The 21,373-nt window shown below is 33.5% G+C and overlaps 2 protein-coding genes across 4 annotated transcripts in view; one reads left to right on the forward strand and one right to left on the reverse strand.

Moving 5' to 3' along the window:
* Syt4 (Synaptotagmin 4) overlaps positions 1-21,373 on the forward strand; it is a 41,516-nt gene that overhangs the window by 10,648 nt on the left and 9,495 nt on the right. The window contains exons 2-5 of one of the 3 annotated variants that reach the window (XM_033466332.2): positions 2,566-2,907; positions 12,670-13,040; positions 17,300-17,458; positions 20,116-20,433. In XM_033466332.2, the coding sequence (XP_033322223.1) occupies positions 2,566-2,907; positions 12,670-13,040; positions 17,300-17,458; positions 20,116-20,433 (1,190 nt within the window). The remainder of the gene's footprint in view (positions 1-2,565; positions 2,908-12,669; positions 13,041-17,299; positions 17,459-20,115; positions 20,434-21,373) is intronic. The other 2 variants (XM_033466333.2, XM_033466334.2) reach the window with 2 other exon arrangements.
* LOC117218162 (jerky protein homolog-like) lies at positions 4,717-7,082 on the reverse strand. Its single transcript, XM_033466331.2, has 2 exons — positions 5,027-7,082; positions 4,717-4,934 (listed from the first exon to the last, which is right to left on the reverse strand). The coding sequence occupies exon 1, from the start codon at positions 6,507-6,509 to the stop codon at positions 5,031-5,033; it is 1,479 nt and encodes a 492-aa protein (XP_033322222.2). The 5' UTR covers positions 6,510-7,082; the 3' UTR covers positions 4,717-4,934; positions 5,027-5,030.

Raw genomic sequence — 21,373 nt, forward strand, 5'->3', positions numbered from 1 at the left:
GAAACTAGTCAGAAATTAGCGTCGCACTAAACTCTAGAGTCTAGTGTCAATAAAATAATTACTCGTTTTTGCGAATATCACAGAAACTAAAGCAGAACGACAATTTGTGCAAAGGAGAGGGTTCTTCAAAATGCCGCACTGTACAATATGTTCAAATCTCGTCGAAATCTGAGAAGAGGACACTTTTTAAAAATAATTACAAGGTAATATAAATACGGAGCACTTATCCGGTAATTCTCAAGTCATGCAATTTAGTTGACTGGCGTGACCATGATAGCCAGGAGATTAAGCTAGATTTCAAATCGAAAGAGTGGAGAAGTCATGGGTCACGTGATGTGTCAGAACTCCCGTATAGCGGAGTGAGAGGCATAACGGATGTACATTATTTTGTTGATGTAATAAGTATAATATATACTTACTTATGTATACTTCAATAATGTTTTAATACTAGTAAGCTTATAACTAATAATACAATAATTCACAATATTCTCCTTTCTTAAAACACGTGGTCGTTCTTTCTTCTTAATGCTTTCGAGAATCTCTGTTAAGGCAAAAGTACCAATCATGGAACGCTTTTCAGGTGATATAAGATTTTCATCGATTTTATTATAACTTAAAAAGTTTTATTGTTGAATATTTATAATACTGTTCGATAGATTGATGTTTCTAAGTTACGTAATAAATTTTCAAATATTTATTTAACATGAATAAATAATAATACGACTAAGAAAGTAAAATACGAGCATATATGTATTAGGGAATACCGTTTCTGTATCACATCCCTGTCTTTCATATTCAATGTCTCCATTCTGGAACTTCCTATTTGAATTACCCGTTCCAAAATTAGGGACTTTGAATATGAAACACGGACGTCAACTGTTCCAGAAATGGGGACAGTGAAGAAATTGAAGTACACAATAAGGAACAGTATGTTTTTGCTTAGAAACACCTGTGTTCGAATAAACATTATTTTTTATAGCAGTATTTTATATAACAGTATTTGTGTGAGTGAATTTATAAAGAGCAATGTTCAAAAACATAGATCGAATTTTTACATCCACTTTCATACGCTGTATCTATTTATTATCGCTACTGTTTCAAGAAGGGATCGCAATTGAACAGTGTTTCATAATAGGTACTTTAATCTTACTATGTCTGACGCACGCTCTTCTCCTTTGTTTCCACACGTATACAGTATATGTAGCTTAAACTGGACGACATGGCAATACGAATGTATTCACACACACACGCTCAACAATTATAATTCTGAACTTTATGAGTGCGACGCGACGCAGAGGCGGTACACCGTTAGGCTCCCCACTCCTCTGCACGGGAGTCGCGGCGTGTCACGTGACCTACCACCACTCCTTCGATTTGAAATCTTGCTTGATCATTTGGCCCTCATGGCGTGACAGCTACGAGCTTTCCGCTCATTGCAGGTGCGGTTAACCTTTAGACAGCCGGCATAATGCCGTATGAAGTTACTAATTCTCGTTTCACAAACAATTTAATAAAACCTTGCCTTAAACTTTCTTTTGAAAATTATCACACCAAAGTTATTTCCTATAAATCTCATATAAATAAATACGATGAAAAGACTCAAATATAAGAAACAGAGAACATAGAAACGGATGAAAAAAACAGGAAGAATTACAATCACATAAAATACTTTCTCCGATCGTTTATCCATCTCGTCAACCCAGGTTAGCCGTAAAATAAAACTGTCTAAAAAGTACAATGTAATCTAAGGTACTTTTATTAATATGAGATACTAATTGCCAAGCTCTGTATCGGAAGATTTTTGCAATTCGAATTCGATCAACAACGTTATTAGGAATAATATAAAATACCTCTAGAAATATTTCTTGAAATTAAAAAATTTTATATTTGTTTCCGTGCCCGGCTGGTCTGTCTCCGATCGGAGCCAGGTAAAATCTCGAGTGCTCCGTGTGATACAATAAACTGATTTATGTACAAATATTCCAGGAAAAAATATTGCATTGTTAATGGAAAAATAGCTACATTTTAAAGGTTAATTATATTATACTTTAAATTTGTATTTAAATTTATATTATATAAAGTATATGTATATTTAAATTTATGTTATATAAAATACATATTTAAATTTATATTGTACAAAGTATATATCCAAATTATATATACAAAGTATACAGGGTGTCTGAAAAGTGACTCGTAATCGGGAAATGAAGGGATCCTGAGGTTATTTGAAGTAACTTTTTCCTTAACGGAAATGCAATTAGTAGCTTTGTTTACGAGTTATTAACGAAAAACAGTGACCAATGAGAGGCGAGCTCGGCTGGCGCAAGGCGGCCAAGCCAATATGCGGGACTGGGCTTCGGTCGCTCGTTGGTTCGGCCGCCCTGCGCCAGCCGAGCTCGCCTCTCATTGATCAGTGTTTTTCGTGAATAACTCGTAAACAAAGCCACTAATTGCATTTCCGCTAAGGGAAAAGTTATTTCAAATGAGCTGAGGAACCCATTATTTCCCGTTTGCGAGTGATCTTTGGAGACATCCTATATTTTGAATGATACGACGAATAAGCAGAGTTCATTGTAATTCCAGTGACGTCGACGTCGGTGCTCGCGATATGGCCGCTGTGCATCGTCGCTGCTTTTCTACTTTGCGCAGTCGTGATGACCTGGTGGCTTTGTCGGCGTCGTCGCGAGCACACCAAGCTCAATTCCGACAAGTCCCTAGCGTTCAGACCGCCGCATAGGAAGCCGAGGGCGGTCAAGAGTCCCGGCAGCACCAGCCATTACTTGAAGAAGAGCCCGAGTCCCACGGAGCCAACCAAGAGTCCTCCTGGCTCCGGAGGGCAGACGCCGAGCCCCACCGGCTCCCAGGCTTCGAATCCCTACTCGCAGCCTAGAACGCCCCAGGGTACGGGTAAGAATTGCTTCTCCTTCACCAGGTGTCCCAATGATGGTGCAACGTTTCATCCCTTTCATTTTTTCGCGATCTTGGCTCGTCCGTTGATGTTGGTATTTAGGCCGCTCGGCGCACACCCCGGGCTTGCAAGTTTCCAACTCAACTCAACGGAAGTAAACCATCTTTTTTTTAGCTTTTCCATGTCCCTTTTTCCGAGAATCTACTGCAGCTATTAATCTAAAATGTTAAATGCATACCGTGGCTCAAGAAAGTGGCACAATTAAGTCTCCTTCTTTCTTCTTTTTTAAGGCCTCAAGTTTCTTCAATTTTTCTTTCTGTTTTTTTTTTATCTCATCACTATCTTCTTGTTATTTCAATTTCTCTTTCCTTGTTTTTTCTTTATTCTTTCTTTAAATTTTGTTTTTCTTTCTTCCAATTTTTTAAATATTTGCTTTTCTAGTTCGATTTTCTTTCACGTTTCTAAATCTTCTTTCAATTTTCGTTTTCTTTCTTCCTTTTGTATTTTCAACTTTTCCATTCTTCATTGCTGATGTCGGAAAAGTATATACAGTTTCTCTGCCTAGAATACATTGTCAAATTATTTATAAAACAAAATCATAAAAATCGAATCGTTTTAGTTGATGAGCAGTACAGGCTGTATTTCTGAGCAAGTCGAAGTACAAAAGTTTGCGTGGCTTAATAAAAGCATAATAAAAACAGTTAAAAAGTTTCAGACCAATTAATTTGATAGTTCTTTTCTAAATTAAAGAAAAAAACAATATAAGTTCAATATTCTTGAACCAGGAAAAGGTAACCACCCTCTTAATTTCTCAAACACTGAACGCTACTGTAATTAATTCCGTATGTCTTCATTTGTTTTGTTTCATAAATTCTTTGCATGAGAATATAAGGAAAAGTTGTAATCTTTCATCTATGTTTCTGATCTGATGTAATTGTTACACAATGGAGAGAACGAACAGACACAAGTCGTAATACTACTACTACTACATTATTTACGTCCGTTCCGTGTCAAATCTTGCTGTACAGAGATGCAGCCCCGCCTTGTTTGAAATGTTAATAAATTGGACAATGGAATCGAAAATGAAACCCGGCCGGTTCGGTAGACGATAATTTATCGAACAATTTATAGAGATGGATCAGGTCTGGTACGTTACAAACGATACGTGACAGTGTGATATGTTTGTTTCGGATATCCGATCAATGCTGATTGCATTTGATATGTCATCTGTCACGTCAGTGTCCATAAAACACACAAAATCAGAACAACTTGTTTAATAATGTAAGCACATGGAAGATGAGGATTAAACTTTACTTTACGGGTCCAAAGATTTTTGACTCTTTTATGGATATTTCCGTAGATTTTGTCGAGAAAACTACAAAAATTCAAGTCCCTAGGTGCGAAAATCATTGGTTCAAAAGTTATACGCGTTCAAAGTTGACACGAACTAACTCTAACTCTTAAAGTAAATACTCAACTAATAAAATATGGAGCATTTTAGTACGAAAACGACTATAATAATTTCTCCGGGATTCGCCAAACTTCAGTATTCTGGGATTTGCGCTGTGATATTCCTACGGCCCTGTAATTTATCGATTTTTTCGCTACGCCAATGCTAAGATTCGATGGAGTCAGTGAACGCGTGTACTGCGGCATGCGCCGCTGTTCCTTAGAATTGAATTCCCCAATTATAACATTTTAAAACTGATTTTTTTTAACACAGTGCTGATAGTTTTCTGATTAAAATAAGACCAAACATGATATAGTTTGGACAAATATCTCTGATTAAAAAAAAATGAAGCACGATATAATTTCGATTACATTTATTTATTTAATATTTAATGTATGATTATAAGTAAAATACATTGCTATATATATCAATAATAACTGTACATTAAAAAGCTGCATTGATATTATGTATAATTAGATAAGTGCAAAATTATATTCTATATTAAATTATTTTGTTGTGTATCATCCTTCGAATCGTCTAACATCGTGGCCTACGGTGATGATTTTCCTCTATTTCCTAATAACAAATAATGTAAAAAAAATTAATTTGTAAATAATTCATATTCAAAGTGGCTGTAAATTTTTACCATTGTGTAAGTATGTACTTACTTATTTAATATTCCTTGCCCAAGAAAAATATTTTTATTCCCTGCACCATGCATTGTATGCAAGCTGGTGCTTTTTCACTGTAAAATATCAGTCTCTCAAATATTACACGTAATTCATTGTTTCCAATTTCGTTATTGATAGATTCATAAATTTCTTGTGGTTCTTCTTGAAGTTCTGCTATTTCTTCTTTTATGTCTATGTCTTCGTCTTCTCTTTCTGCTTCCTCACAATTTAATAAAAATTGTCTAGCATGTGCAGGGGTGCATTGTTCTCCTGTGATCTCACTTATCATGCCTTGCCAATCAGGTTCAACCTCTCTTTTCTTCGACTGAATGGAACTACTAGCAGGATTAATAATTTTATTCGATGCATTTATAATATCTCTTTGCGTAATTTCCAACCAGGATTCAGATAAAATATCAATGCAGTTTTTTATTGTGTAGTCGGCATAAAATTCATTTATTCCTCCCTTATACGTTAAAACACGTTGCAGCAGTTTCTGGCGAAAAACTTTTTTTGTTTTCTTTACGATTCCTTGATGCATGGGTTGAAGAATAGATGCTGTATTCGGTGGTAAATATATAATTGTAAAATCTTCATCTTCTTGTAGCGTAACTTTATGGGCTTCACAGTTATCTAACAATAAGATTACTTTCCCTGATATTTGTTTTTCCTCCTGACATTGTTTTACAGATGGTTTGAAATGGTTTTCAAACCAATCTAAAAATAATGTTTTGTCCATACATGCATTGGACTGTGATTTAAAAATTACAGGTAATGAAACTTCATGCTTCAAAGCTCTTGGGTTTTTAAATTTGTAAATTACAATAGGCATAATCTTATGTGTGCCTAACGCATTTGCACATAAGCCAATTGTAATTCTATCTCTTTTCGTCTTATGTCCCCCAAGATCTTTTTCTTCTTCTCTGGCCAGTGTTTTCATTGGAAGAGCCTTCCATAAAAGTCCACTTTCGTCCATATTGTAAACATTTTCCAAACTTACATTTCCTTCCTCTATTATTTTTTTAAAATTAACTACAAAAGTATCTGCCCCATCCTGATCAGCATTACCTTTCTCCAAGTGTATGTTATGACGTTGTTTAAATTTTGTTAACCAGCCACTACTCACTTTAAATCGCGAACATGATGGCAAATTTTCTTTTAATTCCGTCGCCTTTTCTAATACAAGAGCATCAGTTATATGGACACCAAGTGTTTTTCTTTGTATGAACCATGACAATAATTGTTTGTCTACTTCATCATATAGTGGTCCTGCTATTCTTTGTCGCTTAAGTTCTTGTTTACTTTTACCTGCAAACGTATTAATTTTTGTAGCATTTTTACGAATTTCATGGATTGTTCTGATGCTAACATCATACTTATTTGCAATTTGTTTGTATGGCAATCCTGTTTCTCGAAGATCTTTCAAGACATCCAAGCGTTGCTGCATGTTCAATAACATACGTTTTTTTCTTGGTTCCATAATATTAATAGTAAAGATATGTATATGTATTTAGAGTATAAAACGATTAAAAAGAACGATTACTAATAACGATATTAATTGCTATAATTTATATATCACTAATTTTTAATGTCACTAATAATAACACTTGACACTCAAAATTAATAATACTGGTAATAAACTACAATAATACAAAATGATCACTTTTGGTGTGCGCAATAAGACCAATCTCAACGATCATTGAATTCATAGTAATGTACACCGCTGCCTTTTAAGGTATGTAGTTTCGTTCTACTGTATCTCTCTCTCTCTTACGTGATGTCTGCCACTATAAAAGCCAGCCGCGAGGCTTGATGAATCATGCCTTTATAATTCTCACGTCCGCATATTTCGATTCCGACTGAAAGCATTTAGGGGAGTAATTACTGTAGTTCCGTTCAACCCATGATTCGTTCTTTCTCTCTCCCTCTTTTTCTTTCTATCTATCTTTGCCGAAGTGTCAGTAACTATAAAGTCGAGCCACGAGGCTCGGAGAATCAATGCCTTACAATTCTCACATCCACATGTTTCGATTCCGACTAAAAACATCTATGGGAAAAATTACTGACTCATCCATGCTTGTGCTGCCATCTAACGGCTTTTTTGGAGTTTGTTTGATATTTGTGCTGCCATCTAGCGACGTCATTCATAGAATTACGTCTCCGGACGGAGTACGTCGTGCTACATGTCAGAAACGCTTGAAATTCGTCAACTTTGAACGCGTATAATTTTTGAACCAATGGTCCCCAATCTACGAGAATATATATATAAAAGAGCCAAAAATCTCCGGACCCTTAATGAAAAGATTAGCCGAGTGTGAAATTATGTAAGCCTAATAAAATGGAATGAATCTAACTTTTTTTTAAATATAAAGATAACAAGATAAAAGATTTTATGATTTTTGTTATTGGCTTATGGTGTTACGACAAGTAGAATTATGCGACACTATTGAACTTTTCTTGCACTGAAATCTCCTACACTGGCATCCAGCAGAAAAGTGACCAAAATATGAAAAATAAAAGAAATTTGTACCAACTTGGATAAAACTATATTTTCTTGACAGTAGAGTATGATTTTTCAATCATTTTGAAAAATATAAAATATGGCGTCTTTATAAAGATAATATTTCTCTTCATGCTGTAGAAAATCAACTTTAAAAATTTGTAAGAAATGAAAGAATTAAAATATCCGAGAAATCACACCTTAATTTATAAATAATTTTATAAGAAATAACGCGTTAATTATTTTCTATAGTCAACTGGGTGCCAGGAAGCATAGTTTCAAGAAAGATGGATGTAAAGTTTGAAATTAACTGCTATCTGAAATTAAAACAAATATTTTTAATTTACCTTTAATCTGCAATTTCAGCCACATAAGAGATATTACTGCTTCTGCTAAACTATCAAATCATCATTTCCAGGATGCTTTTATTAATTGCATAATTTCTTTTAGCTTTCCTTGAGCTCAAATCTCCACATGTTTCATTTGTTGTATATCAACTTATTCAGAAAGATAATAATAAACATAATAAAAAAGTATATATGTACTTATACTTTTTTTAAGTTTAAAAAATCCTTTTGTCAAAGTATTCTATATATTCGAAATTTTAAAAAGTGCAACAAAATATTTTCAATTTTTATAAACTCACATGGTTGCATACCTTATTAATAAATTATAATAAACATTTTTCAAGTCTGATACGAAAAATGTGTTAGTCACATATGGTTAACGTGACACTGAATGTTAATCTCTTGAGATTGCTAATGTTTCTGGAGTTCATAGAGAAATACTCAGAAATAATAAAACCATCGAAAAGTTCTATAAGAGTTTTATTGAAATAATGATAAAAAGATGTTGAATCCTGTACTATTTTCATACTGTATGTATATCTTTTTTTAGTAAACAAAAGTGTTGGTCATTATTCCTTTTACATACTACTGTTTGAAAGAAATGGTATGTTAATTTAAACAATTCAATATATGTATTTGTAAGAGGAACAAATATATTAACGCTACATGTCAAAAATGGTTGTAAATATGAAAAAAGTTGTATAATACAACATCACAAACAACTACAAATTATTTGATATTCGTATTTCAGGCATCCCATAAATTGTTTACATATTAATTGTCCGCATGTTCGAAATAAGTTTTTATAATAACAATGTGCTAATCTTTCATATGTAGTAACTCATTGCTGCTATTGCAAAGTCTTTTCATGAAAAGGTTTTAAACTATTATAATAGTTCCTTCAAGACAACGTTACCAAAATGCTACATCATTGAAGTCTTGCATTCTTGTTTGAACACTGATTACCAATCAATTAGATTTAGAGAGTTGTACGGTTAAATTTACATGCCCTAACTAAACTCTTGTCCTATTTCAGTCCCTCGTATTAAGTGAGGCGTTATCTCAGTAGTCAAAGATAGAGAGAATGACTATAGTGAAAAGAAAGGGGCGGCATCAACAGGATGCCGCGACTGGACAAAGTAAATATGCAAAAAGGAAAATTTCATGTTCAGTAATTTTCGTTTCCTTTTTGTAATAATAATACCAATGCGTAGCTGAGATTCCTCTAATTAAAATGAATCCAAACACAACGTAAATCTGATTGCCTTTGCCAATAACTGTATTACTGTATTATTATACAGGGCGAGTCACGTAACTTGCATACCTAAAATAACTTAAAATTATTTGATCTTCGAAACTTGGAAATCTCACTACATGCAAGAACCTCTACTCATCTTAGAAACCACGTATTTAACAATTTCCCATAAAAAGCATAATTTAAAAGTTATTTGTAATGTGCAAGTTACGCGACCCACCTTGTAGATTGTTTATAATCCGAGAATAGCTGAAACTATTACATCGTGTTTCGATTCATTTTAATCGGAAAAATTTCAGCTATCCATTGCGGCTACAATTATAAAGCTAAAACGAAAATGACTACAAATGAAATTTACTTCGCACGTTATATCTATTTTTGTACTTTGTCGAGTTGTGCTCGAATCAGTTCTTGAATGGTTAATGTGTCCCGTATGTTTAAATTTATATGCTGTCTCCTGAATATATGTAAATTTAACCGTGCATTACTATAATTATTATTTTTCATCACCTTCAGAAAAGTAACTCGACACAAGCATTAGATTGCTACACTCGAAATGTTCGATCTCGTAATATCGTTCCAAAAAGTCATTTTCTGGCGATCTGTTTCGTCGTTGCGAGAGAACAATGGATTTTCGTGAAAATGAAAAGTTGCGAAACATGATTCTACAGGTTTCAAAAAAGCCGAAATGCACAATTATATATTTCGAAAGTGTCGATAAAATTTAAAAAATTAATATAAACTTAGAAACATTGTCGTTATTGGACTTGTTAATTAAGTTAAAAAAATATTATTACGGTGTGTTATCTTCTTAACATACAGTATAAATAACTGTAAAGTTAGTGTTTTTCGATGTTATGTTATCAATACACAGTCTGTGCCGAAAATGTTACAAGCTCTTGAAAGGGATGGTTCCTGAAGTGATTTTAAAAAACTTTTTCTTTAGCAAAAATGTTCGTTATGGCTTTGTTAACGAATTATTAGCAAAAAATACAGAGCATTTAGAGTGTTGGTGCAGTTCGTCGCATACTGATTGGCCGTGTTTTTCGTTAATAACTTTTTAACGAAGCCGCGAACAACATTTTCACTAAGGAAAAAGTTTCTTGAAATAATCTCAGGAATCACCCACTTCAAAGATTTACAACATTTTTGAGACTCCACGTATAATATTTCCATCGAACAACATAAGCTCTGTTTATTAATAGACGATATTGATAAATCGTGAAATATTTTTCTTTTGTGAACTGTCTTTATTACCAAGTGTTTTTACACGTTTAGTTTTTTCAATCTAACAAAATTCAATTGACAATAAAGCTGAAAGCTTTAAATAGAAAGTTAAATATGGAAACAGTTTTAAAACATCCTTTGATCAGCGCCTCATCGCCCACCGGTTGCCGTTAACGGCCACGACGGGAAACTATGGTTTGGAATTACTATTAGAGATCGAATATCTCACATGGGACAACCAAATAATATCATTTTCAAGATAATTGATTGGAGAATATATCATATTACAAACGACGCAAATAGAGCGCTCAGGGAAATCTCTTTTAGATTATTCAAACATGACTGTTAACATAAATGACTTGAGTCATTTAATTCTTTTAATCTTATTTATTTTTATAGAAGCTGTGATTATTGTGGTTGTAACTTAAAGCTATGAATACTATAACAATAAATATTCGAATTTCTGAAGTATATGGCACTATTATATGAAGATGAAAATCAAGTATTAGAAACTGCATTAAACTATGTATATCATTTTGTAATATCCTATTTTATATTTTTTCATGAGCTTTTTTAATATAATTAGAAATAATTAACTAGTCGATATTAATAACTCACAACCAATTCTATGTACATACAACAGGCTAGTACATAAGCTACTTTATAATTTAAAGAACGAATAATTTTTACATTTGTTAATAATTCATTTTTTCTTTTATTTCTACACTGTAATATTAAAGTACATTAAGTGGAATTTTTTTTCAAATTAGATGCAGAAAATAATGGTTAAATTCTCTGTACTTTATTAATACGTATACTACTTCCAAAGTTTCATTTCTTTTGAAATGTTTCATCCTAATTTTATCGTATTCGCTTTGATAAAATAATATTTATTATTCAAGAGAGAAGCAGTATGTTAATCATTTCATATTCTGCTTACTCAGTTGCTCGAAAATTCAACAAACGATGTACCAGCAGTTTTTTAAATAGTTATTATTCAGGTGTAGATCAACAATTGAAAATCGTTTTCAAAATTGAGTCAAAAGCAGCATCGATTTTATCAAAAATTCATCAAATTATTTGAATTCATATGATCTAACAAGTTCAATGTACAATTATCATACAATGTACAATTATCTTATATTTACTATATAAAACATAAAGCAATTTTTAACAAAATGAGAACTTCACTTTTCAAGAGGTTCTGTGAGAAACCATAGTACAAGAACAGCAGTAAAAAGAAACTTTTAGGCATAATGAACATCAAACATTTCATGTGCACTAACCTAATGCATACATTACTGTTAAAGAGTATGTGGACACTAATATTAACTGTAACAGTCCGAAACTATTATACTTTGGCACTGACAAAGTCGTAGTATACAAGAAGAATTTATCAAAACTATCGATTAAAACTATGCTCATAGTTTTTGTTTTGTATTCTATATGTATACATATTTATACATATAGTTAATATTAAGGAATTAAAATTATACTTCACAATGTCTTATGAACAGAAGCTTTCATAATTAGAGTTAAACGAAATCCGACATTTTAGACACATGAATATTATTTTCACTTATTTATTACATAATATATTACTCTCATAGTGCACATGAATAAAAAGATCATTTGAGAAAAGCACTTGTTCTCAATTCTGTTCATGATAATAATAATCAAAACAAGACTATTAAGCACACGAATTTACCACGATTACTGAAAAGCATTTAAAGAGATAGTTCATTTATTTATGTTATAGTTCACAATTCTTCTATAATTCATTCACATAAGGTTAGGAATATAAGCTCCCCTAATTTTCCATCACATACAGTAAATTCTCCGCAATTGTCCCTCAGCTTGTAAGCAAAAAAAAAAAAAAATAGACAATTTGTGAAGAGGAGATATGATTATTTGAGTCTCGCGACTTGTTTTCATAGTCACTGATTGTCAACAACTATGAAAACAAGCCGCAAGGCTCGAATAATCGTTTTCCAAAATTTTAACGTCTTGCAGTAATCATTGGGAATTGTAGAATGCATATATTATAGGATATACTATAATACACACACATAGAACGCTTATGTTTAAAATAATCTTCTAAAAGTATTGGTTTAAATATATAAAGTGATTTGTTATCTCAATTATTTTTAAATTATCCCATTATTTCAATTTAGAAATTAAAAACCAGGTTTCAACTGTTCTGTTAAAAAGTATGTACGTGTAACAATACATTAATCGTCACGACTAGGTAAAGAACATATCGATAGATCAACAGGTAAGGATCCTTGGTAACCATCGATTCTGACCTTAGGTACGCCAGCTCAGACACCTTCGGGCGAGGTGACCCTAAGCATCGAGAACGAGCGCGATAAGGCGGAGATCGAGAACAATGAGAAGACGGAGCGCGAGAAGAACCATACGACGAAGAACAACAAGGATAATTTGGGCCAGCTGATGTTCAAGTTGCGGTACATCAGCGAGCACACCGCGCTCCGCGTGACCGTCGTCAACTGCAAAGGGTTGCCGGCGAGGGAGCAGAACGCAACCAGCGATCCTTACGTGAAATTGAAGCTGCTGCCTGATAAGCAGCACCAAGTGAAGACGAGGGTCCTCAGAAACACCAGGGACCCGGTCTATGACGAGGACTTCACGTTCTTCGGGATATCGAAGGATCAGCTGCAGGTATATTCGTTGAATTACTCATATAATGCATTAATCTCACCAATGGTGGACCTTTTTGGACAACTAGGGTAGATGTCCCAATTTCCGCGCCTTCAAGCCAATTTTTGTTTTGCTGAAACTATCATTAAATACCATAATTTTCATTTCACACACATTGTATTGTATATCTCGATTTTTCTGACATTTTTTATTTTAGGAATATTTTTTTGCACGGTAAAAATTAGTAATTTAATAATATTTTTAATGAAATAAAAAAAAGGTGTGTTTCCGACCATAATTCCGCGTCCTTCCAGGAGATCTGCACATGATTCCATGCCATGTATGTCTGTGTCTGTGTCTGTGTCTGTACATACCTCTGTGCCCCTTATAGGTATAGGGGGTACTTGAGGTTATTTGAAACAACTTTTTCTTTAGCGAACACGCAATCCGCGGCTTCGTTTACGAGTTGTTAACGAAGAACAGTGACCAATGAGAGGCGAGCGCAGCTGGCGCGAGGCGGCCGAGCCAACGAGCGGTCGAAACCCAGTTCCGTCGCCTTGCGTTAGCCGAGCTCGCCTCTCATTGGTCATTGTTTTTCGTTAAGAACTCGTAAACAAAGCCGCGGATTGCATTTTGCTAAGGAAAAAGTTGCTTCAAATGACCGCAGATGCACCCCATTTTCGGCTGTTGAAGTAATTATAGAACACCACGTATACGTTTTTAATTCGGAGACACGGAAATTGGGACATCTACCGTATTACAATTAAATAGGAACTTTGATTAAGCGTCCATGCAGTGATGTTCACGTACGATAATACGACGGACTTCCCACGCGTGGTACAATGTGGTGCAATGACAAAGTTGTGTCAAAATCGAAGAATTTTTGACAGATATGAGAAAAAACGATGCTATCTTTTTAACATAATGCTGAAATGTTGCAGAATGAGGGAAAAATACAGAAAATGTAGTATGAACATTTTTTAACCTTGTTCAGTTTACTTCGTCTACAGTTGAATTTTTTTATGACACGTATATACAAAAATCATTTCCCGTAGATTTTGGCATCCTGATTTCACTAGATTTTATCTACCACTATAGGATTTTGTGAAAACATTGATTTGTTTGTTAAAGTATAAGTTTAGTATCCGTGAAAAAGTATCATTGCTCAATGGAAACCGCGGTAACTTTCGGCACTTCACTGTAACTTTAATATGCGTCGCACCATCTTACGGAACATATTTTTGTAGAGAAAAGTGCAAGGAATGCGACGGTACTTTTTCCGATTTTTAAAAAACGCAACCTCGAACCCGTTTTTAAAAACGAGAATTTGTTTATAATTTTGAACGTTGTAAAAACGATTTTTCAATCAGATAAAAATTTATGTAGATAGGCGATTCCTTCCCAAGCACAATGAAAATAACTGCATCTCGATACGACAAATCGTTTCCGAAATAAAAATTTCTGAGTACCAATCACTTTCGTAAAAATGGGAAAAATCGTAAATTTCTGAAGCCGCTATTTTCTAAACAATTTCGAAGCTAGCAAAATGCTGACCCCACCTAATATTACGTGGACTACATCATATTTCAGTTTAAACAAAATCCTAGACATTGAGGGGAAAAAAGTGATCGATTTGATGTGGAATGACTCTAGAAGTAGCATGGGAAATATTTCCAAAGAAGAAAGTTGTATTAATCAGGAATATCATGGTTTGAATCACACGCGGTAAAGTACCTGTTCTGTTGGACTTGCTGCTGACCGCCATCGCCGTGTCCTGGGGCACTATGTCGTGGACATTACTGGCGTAGACCCTTATTCCATTGAAACCACTGAAACCATCAACAGAAAAACTGGAAGCCACTGCGATATATTTTATTTCCAAATACGTTACAATGAATCAAAATAATTAAGAATAACAATAAACACATTATGAATATTATTCGTTTTGTAGATAATGTTCACCTTTTCGCAAAAGGTTGCAGGCTTTGGGTTGAACTTGAGATGATATACTTATTTACGCAATAATACAAATTTCATTAAAAATAATTAATATTCAGTAATCTTCAGTTATTTATAAAATGTCATTCAATCTTCAAATTTTATTACAAATAATTACAAATCAGTGAATTTAATTTGCAAAAGGATGAATTTGATTTGCAGAGAGATAAATATGATTTAGAAAATTACTAATTTTGAGTGCAAAACCTGTATACAAATTTTAATTCTAATACAAGATGTCCTAAATATATTGTAAACCATTGAAAGGAACGATTTCTGAGGTGATTTGGAGAAACTTTTTCCTTAGCGAAAATGTCCATGGCTAGGTTAATGAGTTATTGATAAAAAAAGCATGGACGAATCAAAGATCGAGTACGGTTGACGTCATTATTCGCGGGAAAACTAGCTGTGCAAGGAGTGGGGGTAGGTGATGCATACGCGAGAGTTTCGCACAGCGGCGTGGCGCGTCTGCCGCGTGAACATTATAATTCTGAACTACGATGGCGACGCAACGTAGAGCCTCTGTACATTATAATGTCCACCCGGTAGACGCGCCACGCTGCTGAGTACTCGCTCTCCGATTGGCCCGTTTGGTCGGATTTATTAGCGATTCGGTTATTTAGCGTTAACCCTTTGCACTAAAAACCATTTTTGCTCTACAGCCAAAGTAGTTTTTCTTACCTACAATATTTCTATTTTATATGACTTAGTGTTTTTTATGCATATGAAATTGAATCTTGTAACTCATACAGCAGTTACGCTTTCAACAGTTTTTCAGATACAAATAAATCTGATAATACAAAAATTATTTTGACGAGCAAAATTTTATTCGGATGAGAGATAAGAAATAAAGATTAACGAATAAAATTTTATTCTACACTATCGTATAAAAACATAAATAGATAAAAATTTATTCAAGTAAGAGGTTAGTTGTTGTTTGTTTTTTTATTTATCCATACTAGAATTCATGTAGAATATAATCTATTTGAATAAAAACGCAACATGAAATGTTTTTCTTCATATTTTATTGATCAATTTCTTCCATGTCAATTTTTACAATTAATGTGTTTTCAAATATTACATGGAAAATTTGTCTCTTGGGTAGATTTTTTATTGCTTAACTAAATAATCTGTATAATCGGCAGAGTAGTGGAAATTGAACTGATTCTGAATGTACTATTCGAAAACCAAAAGATGGGCCTCCACCACAAATTAATCGACGTGAGGGGCAAGGGGAATCGGTCGTTCGCTTCATCTAATGACTCAGACTCTGAAATACTGGATCCGCTTACCACACGCGTCGAATAGTTTGTTGGTAGAGGCCGATCTTTTGCTTTTCGAATAATGTGTGTAGGATATGTAAACATTACATGTCACGATCACCATAGCATGATTCTACACCTCTGGATCGGTGGAAATCTTTTAAAAATATTGACCGCAAAATTGTCCTTGATCTTGAAAATAAAGGTCAAAAGATCTAATTCTTTATTTTATTGCAACGTATAGTATTCATCGAGAGGAACAAAAATCTGGAACGAGTTATGAGTCCCAAGCTAACCCTTTATATAAAAAAGATGTTAAGAACGACATGTGAAAATTATATTTGGTGCCTCCAAAATCGAGGTACAACAGGCTGGTTAGTGATCCTACATGCAAAAATAAGTCGAGGAAAGGATAACATTTTCTCATTTAAGGCATTGTTTTCAAGAAAGTTGAGCTTGAACTTGCGTCAAGTTCGCGTGGTTTCTAGTATGACGGGAAGTAGAATTGGTATGTCATGGCCAGACGCGCTGCTTGATTCCTATTCAATAGTATTACCTTCAATTCAATTTTCTCGAAAACGGGACCTTAAATGAAAAAATGTTATTCCTTTTTTTCTACTTATTTTTGCATATAGAATCACTTTCCGGCCTGGAATCTGCTGGCGCGAGGTGACCGAGCCAATGAGCGGAACTGGGCGTCATCCGCTTGTAGGCTCGACTGCCTTGCACCAGCAGATTTCGCTTCTCATTGGTCACTGTTTTTCGTTAATAACTCGTGAACCAAGCCGCGGATTGCATTTACGCTAAGGAAAAAGTTACTTCAAATGACCTCAGGAACCCCTCATTTACCGATTTTGAGTAACTTTTGGGGCACCCTGTATAACCCTTCCACGTACAAAAGATCAAAGAAATTTAATATTTGCATACGTGTAATTTCTTAATGTTTTCGACTTTTCTTTGTCAGATTTCTCCCGAAGTGGATTCCTGTTACTAAACAAGCTTTTTTGTTATGGTTCACAGAAAATCAGCCTACACTTCATAGTGCTCAGCTTCGATAGATACTCCCGGGACGATATTATCGGCGAATTGACGTGTGCACTCTCGTCGGTGTCCGGTCTGGAGAACGCTGATAACCAGGAGATATCATTGTGTCGAAAAATTTGCCCCAGAAGCCTGAAGGTGAGGAACAAGCCGCGAATGAGAGCACGGTATTGATTCGTAAACCGTCTAAAAAAGAGTCCACCAATAATTAATCATCCAATCATCCTGAAAATACTAGATGCTTATAGCATTACAAGTGGCGAAGAAGTTGAACGAAATAATATCGTAATTTGTTACAAATACATAAAGCTTTAAAAAAAAGACGACTAAGAATGGATCAAAACTAATTTTCGTTTCTATCTTTCGCGTTTACGTCGGAGGAAAGTATCTCACGACTAACGTTTGTCGAGTACACGCTGTTATTTATTCTACTACACTTAGTGATCGTTATTTTATTTAAACATTTCGACTGTTATCAATTTATACTCGTTTGATAATTTTTAAAAATTTGCAATGGCAATTATTTGTAACTTGAGTGAACTTTTGCTTTACTACTTTATGTTAAACTTATAAATGATGCAAGCATTCAAAACTTTATACCAAATTTAATAATATGGAAACACATTAACCGATTACGTAAGCATTTATCTATATATAAATCGTGATCGATTAAATACACTATTGTAGTGAATACGAAAGTTCATTATGGTTTAATGTCTTAATAATATTGGCGAGCAGATTGCAGAAAAAAAATAGAGAACGTGAAATAAATAATAAGAAATTTTTGCCAATTTCTGTTAAATATAATTCTTGACATTTTTATGACGAAGATAGGGAGAAAGAGTAAAACATAAACACAAAATTATGCACATGAAAACCTAAATGCAAGTAAATAAATGTAGATATAAAAGTTAAAATATATAAGAAAATATGTAAATTAGATACGTTTTTTTGTCAATTTTTCTAATAGAAGATATTTTTACTTTTGCTGGATACTTAACAGGACTAAATAAAAATCAAAAAATTTTTTTAATGATGTATTAAAGACTTTACTATGTTCCAAAAATTTTTCGATTATATCACTGAGTGAGATTTATTGATTCACAATTGCAATTGGTACGGTTAGCAATAATTTGTAGAATTTTTAACAGTACTGAATAATCGTTGTGAAGTAATAAGTTAAGAGCTGTGTTTCTTAACTTACAGAGCTGTTCAGAGGTCAACTCTATTCACAAAAGAGTTGTAAACTATTTTTTCTTACTGGTTTAAGATGCAATTAAATTTTGCAATGCAATGCAATGCAATTAAAAATTAAACATTATGTTGTATTAGTTTGTTTAGAATTTATGCAACACTGCTCAACAGATATGATTGAACATTGGTATTTGATATTTTAGGGTTTAATGATATTTATTTATTTATAATTTCGAAATAGTCAATTTCATTACAAACCGCTAATTCTTCATTTTTAGACAGTGTAATTTAAATCATAAGAAGTTACGTTGAAATAACCTTGACATTTATTTAAACATCATTTAAATAATACAATAATAAATAATATAATACAATATAGTGAGTCTCTCTCCATAGATTCTTAAAAACTTAACTGAGGGTGGTCAATATTTTCTATTCAAACAAGACAATTCATATTCTGCAAAGTTATACGATGGAATAGAATAGATATTTTTATTGTAATGTTATAGTGTCAGAGTTTTTGATAATAATATTTGCATTTAGAAGGACAACTTTTTCACGGCCAGAAAACGAAATCTTGGAAAAAATAAAATTAGATCGGTTGAATATAAAATAAGGTTAGATTGGTTGAATATGAAATAGGGTTAGATTGGATGAATTTAAAATAAGGTTCAACCGGTTGAATCTAAAATAAGATTAAATCAGTTGAATCTAAAATAAGGTTAGATCAGTTGAATATAAGACAAGGTTTGATCGGTTTAAAGCTCATAAAAATTTGAATAAATACTAAAACGTGACCAGGATGTATTATCAACTACAAGAACAATTCTAAATACATAAAAGTTCAGCACTTACCGAATATTTGTCGAAAGCATATACCATCACCGATTTCAATGGCATTGAAATATGTTATAAAGGGAGATATTCTGAACAACTTTTTCCTTTTCTATTTATGGCCGCTCGGCTTTAGTTTTCGAGATAAACTCGGGAAAAACTGTTACTACTACTACATTGAATTCTGCCTATGCGTGCATAACGCGGCCCGGTGTACGTAAGCCGCCACACACACACACAGTCGCCGCTCATCCACTGTCCATAACGTATTCATAACGGGTGAACTTTTTAGTTCGGAACTTTTAGTTCTTTTATTTGAGATAATTTCACTTACTTAAAGCCATCTGACAAAAAAAGTTTAGAACGACAGTTAAACGGCACAGAGTGTACAGTAGGTATCGATAAAAAAGTTCGAAAACTGTTTGTTTTCATAGCTAAACCAAGTTCACCTTGGATCAAATATCGACAAATAGGAACAAATAATCTTTATTCCACTATTGTAGATCTTTATTCCATTATTGTAGATCTTTATTCCACATTTACAATAGTGAAAATAATATTGAACACAAAAAAGAATGCATTTTATTTAATTACATGTTCGAAGTGCGGTCTGCCTTCCGCAACGCAATATGTATTCTGCTCTTTTGAAGAAGTTTGAAAGAAATAATTTCGATGACGAAATTATAACAGGAGAAATTTAAATCGGCGAATTTGAAAAGAAAATCGACAGAAACCGAGCGAGTTTTTGATCGATGCTCGTGTTACAGATCCAATCGCAAGGCAGAGGAGAGCTGTTGGTTTCTCTTTGCTGGCAACCGATCAACAGCCGATTAACGGTTGTCGTACTGAAAGCGCAGAATTTACCAAAGATGGATGTGACCGGCTTGGCGGACCCGTACGTGAAAATCTACCTGCTCTATAACAATCAACGCATCGCCAAGAAGAAGACATGCGTGAAAAGACGCACCCTCAGCCCGGTATTCAACGAGTCCTTCGTTTTCGACATTCCGAACGGAGCGGACGGTCTGAAAAACGTCAGCCTTGAATTCATGCTGCTCGACTGGGACCGTGTGACAAAGAACGAGGTACGTAACAAGATTCAACATTTGTTTTTTTTTCCTTCATTTGTTTTATTTAAATTACATTACACTTTAAATTTATATTATACAAAGTACATATTTAAAATATGATACAAAGTGCATATTTAAAATATTATATAACGTATATATTTAAATTCATATTACACAAAGTACATATTTAAAATTATACAAAGTATATATTTAAATTTATATTATGCAAAGTATATATTTAAATTAATAATGTACAAAGTATATATTTTTATTTGAAGTATTTTATTGAAACTAGATTGAAACGCGCTTTTGTTAATGTTCCTTCGGAATTTTTGTATAGAAAAACTGTAGCATCTTTTGCAATACAAATATTGGAGTAGATTTATACATATTTCGGTACTATTTCCAATTTTCTTTATCCTGACGAAAATGAAAATAGATAACCTATCAAAAAGAAGTCTCATAGCATCCGTGATTTTTGGTCATTGTTCAAGTAGATTTTGAAGTATCGTGGCCACCATTTTGGAAAACATTGATTTGAGAAAAACAATTATAATTTCGTTCTCATTTTAGGAATTCAGGGCTTTACATATTATAATTTTGGAGTTATATTCTTCAAGAAAATGCCAAAACATGAAACCAATTTTTTCAAACGTTCGCAATATTTTACGAAAGATTTACGTAATTAATAATTGCAACAGTGTTAGCAGTGGAATATCAGAACAATGCAAGTTTAAATTAGATAATATTGTCTGATATATAGGGTGAATTATGAAATATGATCAGTTTAGACTACTCTGTTATTAGTAGGCCTAACCAAAATTTATTTATCGAATATAGCTAAGTATGTTCAGAGAGTGCTTTAAGACGATTATACAAGGTGTTCCAGAAGAGTGCGACGCGATAGTAGTCGCGAGGGCGGGACCTCCAGTTGTACTCACTCTCTGATTGGCCC

The sequence above is a fragment of the Megalopta genalis genome, chromosome 5 (assembly GCF_051020955.1).
Source record: "Megalopta genalis isolate 19385.01 chromosome 5, iyMegGena1_principal, whole genome shotgun sequence".
Lineage (NCBI taxonomy): Eukaryota > Metazoa > Arthropoda > Insecta > Hymenoptera > Halictidae > Megalopta > Megalopta genalis.